At 36.4% G+C, this 12,763-nt stretch overlaps 1 protein-coding gene across 7 annotated transcripts in view; it reads left to right on the top strand.

Moving 5' to 3' along the window:
• ANKRD12 (ankyrin repeat domain 12) overlaps positions 1–12,763 on the top strand; it is a 67,999-nt gene that overhangs the window by 42,304 nt on the left and 12,932 nt on the right. For 6 of the 7 annotated variants that reach the window (XM_026078808.1, XM_026078812.1, XM_026078810.1 and 3 more), the window contains 4 exons: positions 799–993; positions 4,649–4,791; positions 6,370–6,520; positions 8,040–12,718. In XM_026078808.1, the coding sequence (XP_025934593.1) occupies positions 799–993; positions 4,649–4,791; positions 6,370–6,520; positions 8,040–12,718 (5,168 nt within the window). The remainder of the gene's footprint in view (positions 1–798; positions 994–4,648; positions 4,792–6,369; positions 6,521–8,039; positions 12,719–12,763) is intronic. The other variant, XM_026078809.1, reaches the window with a different exon arrangement.

Here is a 12,763-nt window from a genome sequence, read left to right as displayed (position 1 = left end):
TCAAGCTACTGATAATGAGAATAGAGTTGGGACCAGATTTTCAAAGGCATTTTGTAAGTGCCTGTAATTAGGCACTCATGAATGCATRACTTAGCAGCTGCCACCTTAGAAGTTAGCATTTTTTTGGGAAGTGGGTGGTTGGTCTGCTCAGGTGCTGTTGAAAATTCTACTGGATATGTCTGCATCTTTAGATGCATTACATACTGCAGATCTGTCTCTTAGCACGTCAACTCCGTACAGGCAGATCAGGAGATAGGTTTTTGGTACGACTTCCTCTGTGATTTAAAAAGTTCCTGTCCTGGCTGCTGCTTCCTCCTCTCCAGGTTATTTTTTAACCTGGATTGCTTTATTGATGCTATTTACTGTCCAGGTCCCAAAAAACAGTTGTGTTGACACATCTCAGGAAGTGCAGGGAGTAGAATACACAGCCAGTAATTAATCCTTAAACTGGCATCCCACAAGCAACGTAGCTGGAACTATGCCAGGGGGAGGAGGGGAATGACACTAATCTGCATGGCGATGCTTTGTGTTATTTCAAAAGAGTCTATACCAGAGAGTGTGAACCTTGTACTTTGGATAGGATTTATCTGTCCTTGAAATCTGTTTGAAAAATAGTAAGACTTTGTAAACACCCTTTCTTACATTGCAAATACATGTTGTGTATACATGTGAAGTCGGTTACATTCTTTATTTAAACATAATTATTTGCTGATTTTTATCATCTTTAAGAGTTAAAACAAGGTAAAGTAAAAATAGTGTTAAATAACTTACAGTGACTGTTTCAAAACTTATTTCTAGATTCCACCTTAACTTTGCAAACAACACCAACACAGAAGAAAACTTCAAGCTCTTCTTCAAGACAAAAAGACAAAGTTAACAAGAGAAATGAACGAGGGGAGACTCCTCTACATATGGCAGCCATTCGAGGGGATGTTAAACAGGTTAAGGAGCTTATCAGTTTAGGTGCAAATGTGAATGTAAAAGATTTTGCAGGTAAGTTGATACACATTCTCTTAATTGTTCAAATTCAAAATTAATATTGAACTTCCTCTCAGAAGTTTAATTTTAGTTTATTCTGCATGCAAATGAAAAAATATAACTTAAAATCGACTAGGACTTTTTCAAATCACGTTTTTAATTCTAATGGCAGGGGTAGTACTTGGACAATATAGTATGCAGTATATTATTAGTATAGTATGTTAATATCTGGAGGTTCCAGTTGTGACCAGGATCCTTGCAGGCTATGCATGCACAAAAATAAATGTGCATGCTTGTTAACTTCATAAAATTATACTAGGCAAAGTCTGTAACTGAAAATGTGTTTGTAGGTTATATAAGGAGATGCAAAGTTTAGTAATGGCAGTGAAACTGGTAGCACTGTAGTGTGTATCGTCTCACGGGGACAACTAATATGCAGTAAAGCAGACAAGTGTGGTATAGCTTGCATTTGTCATCTAGATTAATACTAGTTTGGGTATGTTGGTGTTTGCTGTGATTACATCTCTGATCAATAATCATTAAGATGCCTCCTGTACCATATTTTTAGTATCCTTTATTTAGTATCTTTCTGTACCTTTTTTAATAAGGAAATAAGTCTGTACTGCTTGTTGCTTTGTCTGTAAGACCCCACCCCAAAAAACTTTTAAAACCTGCTGGGAAACTTCTGCCTACTTTGCTTTTAACAGTCTCACAATAGGTGACTTTCTACATGTCTTATTGGTGGGGGGAGGGTAAATTTGAGGGACCCCAAGTAATGCCTCCACAGAAAATAGAACTGGCAGTTTTGACTTCAGTAGTTGCCAGTTGTTGATTGGCCAGGCACCAAATTAAGTCAAAGTACTTGCTAGTTTTTTCCTCAGCCAATACAAAAGGGCATAAGAAGTAGCTAGGGTATTAGATAGAGATTTAGGTCATAGGAGAGGGGTTGGGGTAATGAGGAGGAGTGGAACAGAGTGAAAGGAAGGATAAATCAGAGCATACAGGGTTGGGTAGGCTGGGGAGGTTGTTGTGGGGGGTCTAAGAGGCATCTGTAGAAGTTAGGATTCAGTGGTTGTGGGTTTTTTTTTTTTCCTTAAATGCAAGGGCAACTCAAACCCATCAAACACATGTTCTATAAACAGCATAACAAACTGCTCCTGAGCTTCTGCCTCTCAATGTTAGCCATTAAACACTGGCTTGTTTGCATTCACAGTAGAAGTGAATCATGGGAAGAGGGGGAAATAACTATACAAAAGAGCAGAGTTGTCGGTTTTGTTGAGACCGCTTTCTATAGAAAGTGTAATGCTGAAGAAAACGTAATAAAATTTGTGGGAAGCTGCTGGCATCCCAAGGGAATACAGAGAATATTGAGAATATCAGTTAGTATAGCTAACTGGCAGTACCAACAGCCTAACCATTTTTGAGGTTTGTTTTTTTTTTTAATAGGCATTGCATAATTGAAGGAAGAATATATTGAAAGCCTGGATGAGAGTTCTGAGTGTGTGAGATACTGTTGAGAGAACTGTGTGGATTTAGACTTAGAGAAGCCTGTTGAAAGTGTTCAGGTTATTGTCCTGAATGACTCATAGGTTATGGGTGAGAATGGTTATAAAGGAGAATTATGTTCTCAGTGGGAATTGTGAGATGTTAGGAGCCACCAGTGAAGGAAAATAACAACTGTATGGTGTGATTAGTTGTCAGCTCAAGCTTGACATCAAGAGAAGATATCAATGAGATGGACAAAAACATGATTTAGGTAAGAAACAGATAAGTGATTTCTTGGAAGAGAGAGGGCAGCTGAATTTGTATTTGAAGATGGGGCTGCCCAGGAGTGATTTGTAGCGGAAGAAGAGAAAGGAAGCAGAGGTGGATCCAGTGGGATCCTCAGAGAAGTTCAGAGGAGAGATGAAAAGACCTTGTTAAAAGAGCAGTTTTAGAGAATGAGGAGGAGGTTCAGGAGTAAGACCAATATAAATCTTGTGGTGAATAGAAACACTTCCAGAAGAGATGTTTAATATTAAAAGTAGGGTGAAGGATGAGGAGGATGGTTGAGAGTTGATTTTGAGAATTGATTTAGGAGCAAGTCAAGAGACTTCATTAAGAATTCTGGAGGAGGTGTTTGGGGTCAAATGAAATGCTTTTCCATGGGTAATCCAAAGTGAGAAGCAGAGATGGCTGAGCTTCAAAATTCTGTGCAGAGGAGGAAGTCAAGAAGAGGGGAGGATTTGAGGAGTGAGTCATGGGTGGAGACAAATAAGGATTTAGGATTCAAGGAAGTTAGAGAATTTGAGTTTTTTTAGTTAAGAATTTGGCAGAACTGAAGAAGGAGAAAATGAATTAGTAATGGAGGAAATAACCCTGCTTATGGGATATCTGCCAGCAAGATCTTCTGTGAAGATACTGCTGTGTGAGAACAGGAGCAAAGGAAACATGTTGAGAGCAAGCCAGGGCTGGAGTTGGCAGGCTGGACATTGTGACAGTTTAGAAAGACAAAGCGGTAAAATGTGGAGAAGAACGAATTATGGAGAGAGTTAATGAAGCATATCACTGAAGGAAGGAAGAAGATGGGGATCAAAGTGCTGAGAGCAGAAGAGTGTCATCACTGGCAGGGGTGGGAAAGGACAAGTGTCAAGAAGAGAGAAAGAAGAACAAGGTAGCCAGGAAGTGCTGAGAGTGACCCAAGTAGTTATTGGAGAGGAAATTTAGTATTGAAGGATCAGGAAGAAGTATTTAGTTGCAGAGTAAGTTAGAAGCCCCTTTCATTAAGTGAGTGGAAGGTCAGAAGTTGAGTGAGAGATGAAAGAGGAATTATTTTACTGAAGGATCTAGTCATGGATTCCTAAGTTGAGGTACAAGCCTGTTACTGATGAGAGACAGAGTCCAAGTGAATAAACTCTTCCAGACTTGCACTGGCTATGTTTAAAACAAAAGCTGAATACGTTCCCAGAACTGGGCTTTGAAACAGCAACAGCAGGCTGGAAGTTGAGGGCATCTATGAAGTGGAAGGCATCAAGTGGCGAGAGGAGTTTATTGAGGTATGGAATATGGTGTGTGGTGGTTGGTCTTTTTCTCTGGCTGAGGCTCTGCTACAAAAAAGTGAGGAGCACTGGACTTAAGATTATCAATGAGGAAATCAAAATTCCTAAAAATGACTAATATTCTAGAAGACAGCTTTCTGGTGATATTTGTTAGTAGCCTGTTATCTAGATTAATTGTGGCTGAATGTCTTTAGCGATTCCTGGTACATGTTCAATGACTCTAAAGAAACACTGGTTGTATTAATTTGTCATAATTTATTCTATCTAGAAACAGTTTGGAAACCATACTATTGGAAGGAATGATGCTGTTCATATGTACCTAATAATGTGTTTAAAGAATTTCTAACATATTTAGCCTGCGGATTTTTGGCCAGATTTTCTCTTTTACTATTTGATTAGTGACTTCTGTGTTCAGTTTAATCACAGTGAAGTTTGGAATTTGTTGGCATGAAGCTTACAGTTGATAAAGCATATGTTGATCATCAGATGGATGCTATTACCTTCTTGTGAATTATTGTGTATGAATGTATTTTGAAATGTTTTAAGGCAATAGAGTTTTAGAGTACAGCAAAAAAAAAAAAAACCTTCAGTCTTTGACCTTTCAAACTTGCACTTACCACTATTTACTGTAGGTTGGACACCTCTGCATGAAGCTTGCAATGTTGGTTACTATGATGTTGCTAAAGTCCTGATAGCAGCAGGAGCAGATGTGAACACACAGGGCTTGGATGATGATACACCACTTCATGATTCTGCTAGCAGTGGGCATAGAAATGTGAGTGTGTTGTGGGAGTGGTGGGGGATAAATAAGTAGTTTGAAATTCTCAGTCATTAGAACAAATTCTGACTGTCCTAATCACTCTCAAATGGTTTCATAATGCTATTTCTGCTGTTTTGGGGACATCTTAAACTTGTTTTGGTTTTCTGTTTCATCTTGCCTTTCACCCTACTTCTATTGCCAGATGTTTTGTATTAGTGTCTGCTTTATTAAATGGTTGAAAGTTTCTTTTACTTTTTTTAATAAATAGAAATATTTTTTGAAAGACTTCTACTGTATAGATTTTTCAACAGAAAAATGCTTCTAAACCATGTGTGTGTACACACACACGCATACTCCTATTATATACACACAGGTAAAATATACTCTAAATTTATTTTCATATATTTGTTTATGGACTCAGAGCTTAGGTAAATATATTCTTACTATTTTTTCAAAAATTACAATTAATGACTTAGAGGAGAAGATAATGTAAAATATTGGCAGTGATTCATTTAATTTATGAATCTATCGTTGTTTTCTACAAACCGGATGCAAAAATGACTCTACTCTCCCCTTCTGTCTCTTTTATTTAATTACTGACTATGTGATATGCTTTGTAAGACAAAAAGTAGGAGCTATTCTTAAGTCAGGATTACCTTCCGCGCAAGACATTCAGGTTGATAGGATCTTCTTTGAAGGCTAGAGAGAATTACAATAATCTGATTGTGATATTTTTATTATTAACTGTTGTTACATGTTTCTTATGGGTATCTTAAACAAAAATGGGTCTTTATATGGACCTTGAATAAAATAATAGTAGAGATTTGGAAAACAGGATATCTTGCTTGTCCAGTCTCAACATACATAATGTCACCAAGATGGTCATAGGTATGTATTAGAAAAAAACTGAAGTTTCTTGTTACTGTATCACTGCCTGCTGAATCTCTCCATTCTTAGTACATAGTGCAAAGAAAAAAATAAACTGATACTGCATATTGAGCTGAAAATGCAGTGGCCTTGGTGTCGTTGTAACTTTTAACAGTTTTGCCCTTGGTGTTAGAGAAATTGATGATTTCATTGTGATCTTACTCAGCTGGGAGTGGGGGTGGTTTGATCTTCCCCCAAGGCATTTGGATCTGTAACTGGGCTTCTTTGAAATGCTGTAAAAATCAATAGTATTGCTACTTAAACTCTTTCCTGATCCTTAGAGCTAAGTGCTATAAAATTTGGAGTAAGGAGGTAAATTGAGTGCACAGGAGTAGAGAGATTTGGTGAGGAACCAGATGAATTGTGTCAGGAAATGCTAGAACAGCAAGAACAAAAAGGTCAGTGTTGCTTTCCTTTATGATGATACAATGTCTGTGTGATCGTGAACACCTTTCTTTAATCTTTTCTGTTACTTCTTTTAACAAACAGATTATGTATATTTGGACTTTACATTTCAGTACTGAAGTTCTGCTCTTCAGTCTCAACTTCATAGATAAGAGTTAGGGATCACATATCACATTATCTGTTTCATGTGCAACTAAAGATTTTTGTTGGTGAAGTAACATGTTATGGAAAAACTAAAAGTTCGCTTATTTAATGCCACAGATTGTAAAGTTGCTGCTTCGACATGGTGGAAATCCATTTCAAGCCAACAAGCATGGGGAGAGACCGGTTGACGTAGCTGAAACCGAAGAGTTGGAAATGCTATTGAAAAGGGAGGTGCCTATTTCTGATGATGAGGACAGTTGCTCAGGTAGAAGTAGCCCTTTAGTTGCATACTTTTACACATACATGCATAAAGCGTATTACTTTAGATGAAGTTAGATGTTTTTAATCTTCTGTGTAACATTAGCTAGTAGGAGTTGCTGCAGGTAGCAACTGATACTGCTAAGGTGGTTATCCGCTTCTCGTTTTCCAGATGCTCAATTGAATTGAGTTCTCTGAAATTTTTATGCTGATTTTTTTTTTTTTCCCTCTCTCTCCTTCTCTTTATTGACTCCTTCTCCCCTCCCCAAATCAGCCCTACCTCAGAATGGTGGTTTTTATCAGAGAAAAATATGGAGAAAATATCATATTTATTAGATGGTAAAGTGCTTGATGAGAGGTCTCTTTGGGAAACTTAGCCCCAAAGTCACTTATTTCGTATCCTCAGTAGATGAATCAGGAGCCGGTGTTGTACATGAATATTAGTTAGTTATACTTACTTTGTAAGTCAAAGTTCCTGCCTGTGAGAGAATCACTGATTTGTAAAGGTGAGGAGTTAGTATCTTGTTTATGGGGAGGCAGTAATCCTTGACCCCTACTGTATTCCTGCAGATTTTGGAGCAGATATCACCTGTCAGAGCACAGAAGGAGTTACTGTCACCATAGAAGCAAAGATTCTTGACCATGAGTAACTTGCTTGAGTAGTAGGCAGGAACTTTTCATTCCTCTTTCATGGTATCTTCAGGAACTCAGATTCTTTTGAGTAAAATTATGAGAGTGAGAGCATTATGTCACGTAATGGTTAAAGTCAGTTTATTTTTCTCTGACAAATTGAAAAAGAAGAAAAAAAATAAAAGGGAATGCTTTCTATTCAAGGTTTCCCTATATTTCAAGCAAAAAATAGGACATATTGCCCTGTGCAAAGGGTAAATACATGTTCTGCCATAGTGTTATATTTTTTGCATACAAAAAGGGGCTTGAAGTATAGTGCATATTGTTTTAAGGGATATCAGTTATATAGCAGTGTAACTGATGGCTTGTTTCGTGGCCCTTTGGTATATGTGGTAGACTTTTATGAATACTAATGAAGATTAAAATAAGTTTAATACATTTATAAAATTTACAGAAACTCCTGGGTTTATTCATGAATTACAAACCTAATATAATTTCCATTCCTATGAATTTTGTAGTACAAGACTGTCATTCTGTATCTTACTCTTTCATTTTAATGTTTTAGATATTTATTTTGAAAAATTCAAAATTTTATCAAAATTAATCTTACTGCATACAAAAAGTGAATAGATTTAAGAGTGTGTGTGTGTGTATAAAAAGATGTTTGAGTATGGCATTGGTAGTAGCTGTACTTTATGAAATCTTTTTGGAGGGGTTGGTTTTTTTTAAGCATCAACTGCTATATGACAAGAACTGCAGCAATAATGGTCATTTTTTGAACAGGCCATGTTCATTGTGATATTCTACTTTGATATTTTTCTATAAAGTTGCCATTTTGTGCTCAAAGCGTGAAGAAAATTCCATCAGCATTCAASTAATTCTTGGTTTTCTCAATCTAGATTCTGAAGAGGCTCCATCTGTAAATCCTTCCAGTGTAGAAGGCCATGTTGATTCAGAAGCAGAAAAAGACACTGTAGTCAATGACAGCAAACAAATAGTCCCTAATAAGGCATCACCTCCATCTGCTGTTGATGAGTATGAGTTTAAAGATGATGATGATGATGAAATGAAAAAAATGATTGACGACAGACATATTCTTAGAAAAGACTTAAGGAAAGAGGATGAGACTGAAGCAGAAAAGAACAGTTTACTTGTGAAGCAAGAAAAGGTTGTGTTTTCAAAATCATTTAAAAACAAAAAACAGAAATCATCTAGAGTTTTGTATTCAAGTTCTGAAAGTTCAGATGAAGATGTACTTCAAGACAAAAAGATCGTCTCTCCTTGTTCTATTTCAGAGACATCACATTCTGATGTAAGAGTGAAGAAAGAATATGTAGGTRCAAATGAACACAAGCAAAAAGGCAAAGTTAAAAGGAAACTAAAAAATCAGAGCAAAAATAAAGAGAATCAAGAACTAAAGCAAGAAAAAGAAAATGCTAGAGTCACAAATGTAGCTACTTCAGGGTTAGATTCTTTAGATAAAACTAGAGAGGAAGAAACTTTTAAGAAATCTTTCAGCCCAAAAGAAGATTCTTCTTTACATCTGTTTCATATCACTGCTGGCAAATCTCCTAAACATCCTTGTGGATTAAGTGAAAAGCAATCAACACCACTAAAGCAAGAAAACACTAAAACTTGCTCATCACCAGGAGGCTCGGAAATAACATTGCAATCCGAATTAGGTCGGTATGACCACAACACTGACTCTGAATATCTAGTAGAAAGTTCTAGTAGCAAATCTTGCAAGCATAAAGAAAAAAGCAAGCATCCTCAGAAAGATTTTCACTTAGAATTTGGTGAAAAATCAAGTCCTAAAATTAAAGAGGAAGATAATAGCCCAACATTTGAGAATTCTGAGTATACTCTGAAAAAGATGGACAAGGAAGGTAAAACACTTAAAAAGCATAAATTAAGACACAAAGAAAGAGACAAGGATAAGCATAAAAAGGAGCAGGATGGGGAAAAGGAAAAACATAAACATAAAGATAATGCTAAAGAGGTCCAAAGAAGTATCGAGTTTGACAGAGAATTTTGGAAAGAGAACTTTTTCAAAAGTGATGAAACCGAAGATATATTATTAAATATAGAACATGAATCTCTTTCTTCAGACAGAAAATCAAAGTTTGAAAAAGCTGTGGTGAAAGAAGATAAATTAGTTAAACAGTTCCAGAAAGAGAGAAATACTAAAGAGGAGAGAGAGAAAAACAAAAAGGAAAATGAGAAATTTCTCAAGGATGAAAAAACAAAAGAAGAAAAAGAAATTGTGCTTGCAGATAAAGAAATGGAGTTGTTTTGCTTAGGTGTTAAAGATGAGGCAGCTAGCATGCATTCAATAGAAAAAGAAACAGATACTGAAAAGCAAGAAAAAAATTTAAAGGAAAATAAAGAAAAGACTGAAAAACGAATCTCAGTCAAAGAAAAAGATGCTGAAAAGACAGAAAGAAAAAGTGCAGAAAAAGAGAAAAAGGTAAAACATGAATACAAGTCAGAGAAAGAAAAAGCAGAACTAAATGAAAGTATAGAGAAAGTAAAGGAAAAACCCAATTTCCAGCAAGCAGAAAGATCCCATAAAGAAAATGATAAAATAAAAAGCACTGGTACTTTTAAAAAACTCGATGACAAAGAAAGAAACAAAGAAAAGTTTGATAAGAAGCATGACAAAGAAAAGGTTGATAAAGACAGACATTTGGCTGAAAGCAAAGAAAAACACTGTATTGAAAGAAAAGTCAAACAGTCTGAAAAAGAATCTGAATATAGTAAATCTGAGAAAAATAGAACTAAAGACAAAGAAAAGGAATCTGAAAAAAAAGACAAATCCAAAGATAAAGAGAGCTCGACAGTAGCAAACTCAAAACATGTGCAAGAAGAAAGGAGATGCAGTATTACAGAAAGTAATAAAACAGTGCATGACAAACTGTCATTTTTAAAAGAAAAACCAAAAGATGATTTGTTGAAAACTCCAGATGGTAGAGAGAAAGATAAAAAAGATAAAGATATAGACCGATACAAAGAAAGAGACAAGCATAAAGATAAACTGCATCACACTAGCTTACTTAAACTAAAACTTGAACATGAGAAACTTAAGCCCAAGCCATCCCCTGCACCAAAGGATGCTCGACCTAAAGAAAAAAGATTAGTCAATGATGACTTAATGCAAACTAGTTTTGAAAGAATGCTTAGTCTTAAAGATTTGGAAATTGAGCAGTGGCATAGAAAACATAAAGAAAAAATAAAACAGAAAGAGAAGGAACGTTTAAGAAATCGCACTTGCTTAGAACTTAACAAGATAAAAGAAAAAGCAAAACATTCAGTAACGGAAGTAAAAAACAAAGAACTGATTCGTTCAAAAAGCTCAGAGTTGTCCGATGTTTGCGTGAAGGAAAAACAGCAGAAAGAAGCTACAAGTAATAGATCACAATCAGTAGATACAAAAACTGTAAATCTGAAATCATCATTGGTTTTAGATAGTATAAATAGATCTCCAAAATCAGAAAGTGAAAAGACAGGTCTGAGCTCAAGATCAGTGTCTATGGTTTCAGTCGCAAGCTCTGAGGATTCTTGCCCTACCACAGTAACTACTCCAAGGCCTATAATTGAATATGATTCAGACTTTATGCCAGAAGGTTCTGATTCCCAAATGTCTTTTTCACAATCACCATTTTTGGCAAGTGCCAAATCACCAGCCCTTCTTGAAAGAGAGACTGATAGCATCGCTGAGTTGGCAGATCGCATTAAGCCACCTTTCACAAACAGACTTCCACCATCCTACGTTAGATCAGCATCTGTTGAAGATGTTAAACTCGTTTTAGATGAGTGTAGACCTGTTGTAGAGGTGCGAAGATGCAGTATGCCTGCTGCTGTTCCTGAGCATAGCAAACAGGCTCGAATATCAGAAGAAAATAATCAGAATGCTCTACCATCAGTTCAGAGTTATGCTTGCACTTCTCCTAAACCAGAACTATCGTGTAGCATGCTTGAAAGAGATTTTCAAAATAGTATGTCTGGTTTGCAGTCAAACTTTACACCATCTCCAACTGGAGCTGTTAGCAGCAACAAGCAGGTAGCAACGGGTACAAGTGCTATTAAAAATATTGCTCAAATGAGCCCTTCAGAAGAATTTAATATGCATTTAGAGCCATGTAGTCAAAGTGGTATGATTCAGCAGACCAAACCGTGGGATGTGCCTTTTAACAGACTTAATTCATTAAACAACGAGTTTAACAGCTCAGGTTATGGTGTATCAGAGCAAGATACTAATAATGTTGTAGTAATGCATAATTCTGAAAACAGGACTTTAAAAGAGCAAAAATTACCTGAATTTTTGCCTCAGCATGCTGAAATTAAGGGAAATTCCAGTTTTCAGGAATCTGCATCATTTTTGCCTTCTCAGTCGCCTTGTTCTTTATCTATCCAGCCACTCCCAGATATATCTAAACACGTTTCTTTACCAGGCACTACTAGTCAAGATTCAGTATTTGTACAACAACAAAGTCTAGTTCAAACTACAACTTCTACTTCGGATACAGATGCTAGTAGTACCAGAGAGATAGAAAATGCTTTCTTCCCTTCAAACGTTAAGAAGGCTGATGCACCCGTTGCTGTGTATTCTGAGAGCTCTCCTAAGGATATTTCACAGGGTTATGAAAGGGTGAATGACTTGCGTGCAGTACTGATAGAAAAAGATGCTGAGGGGGATCCCAGTTCACAATTAAATGCAAATTTGTACACATTCAATAAACTTGTTTGCAAGAATGCTCAAATTGAAGTAGATAGTAACACAGTGGATGCTACAGATATTAGAAATGAAAAAAGCCAACAAGAAAATTTGGTTTCAGTGCATGTTGTTAATAATAAAGCTGACACTGATCTTTGTGAAACGAGTTCAGGAATGTCAAAGGAAATTATGAACGAAACAGTTAATAAAAAAACCTGCATTGCAGATAGAGAAAATATGTTGACAGATGATCCACCACAGTATTCTTTAACTAATTTGGAAAATAGTTCACAACAGATTATGCAGGAAGAGGTGCATAAATATAGCCAAATAGTTAAACTAGAAGGAGAAGAAATTGCTGAGGATCAAAAAGTGGAAGAGCAAGAAGTACCTCAAAGAATCACAAGAAATAGAGCAAATTTGCTTGCTAACCAAGGTAAGCAGAATCCTGTTGGCTGCACACTGACATCAGAAAAAGAGTCTGAATCATCAGCATCTATGAAAGGAAGAATTAGATTAACTGAGGAAGATGATGCTCAGGTACATCACCCACGTAAAAGAAAAGTATCTCGTGTACCTCAGCCTGTGCAGGTGAACCCTTCTTTACTGCAAGCCAAGGAGAAAACACAGCAGTCTTTGGCAGCTATTGTTGATTCTTTGAAACTCGAAGAGATTCAGCCATACAGTTCAGAGAGAGCAAATCCATATTTTGAATACCTACACATAAGAAAAAAAATAGAAGAGAAGCGTAAATTACTGTGCAGTGTTATTCCTCAGGCACCTCAATATTATGATGAATACGTGACCTTCAATGGATCATACCTCCTAGATGGCAATCCCTTGAGCAAGATATGCATTCCAACTGTAAGTAACATGGTCTTTTAGTATATGGTACAATGAAAGGCATAT

Source organism: Apteryx rowi, unplaced genomic scaffold (assembly GCF_003343035.1).
Source record: "Apteryx rowi isolate R43461 unplaced genomic scaffold, aptRow1 scaffold_489, whole genome shotgun sequence".
In the NCBI taxonomy this organism is placed as follows: Eukaryota; Metazoa; Chordata; class Aves; order Apterygiformes; family Apterygidae; genus Apteryx; species Apteryx rowi.
This window is presented reverse-complemented; position numbering and strand designations above follow the sequence as displayed.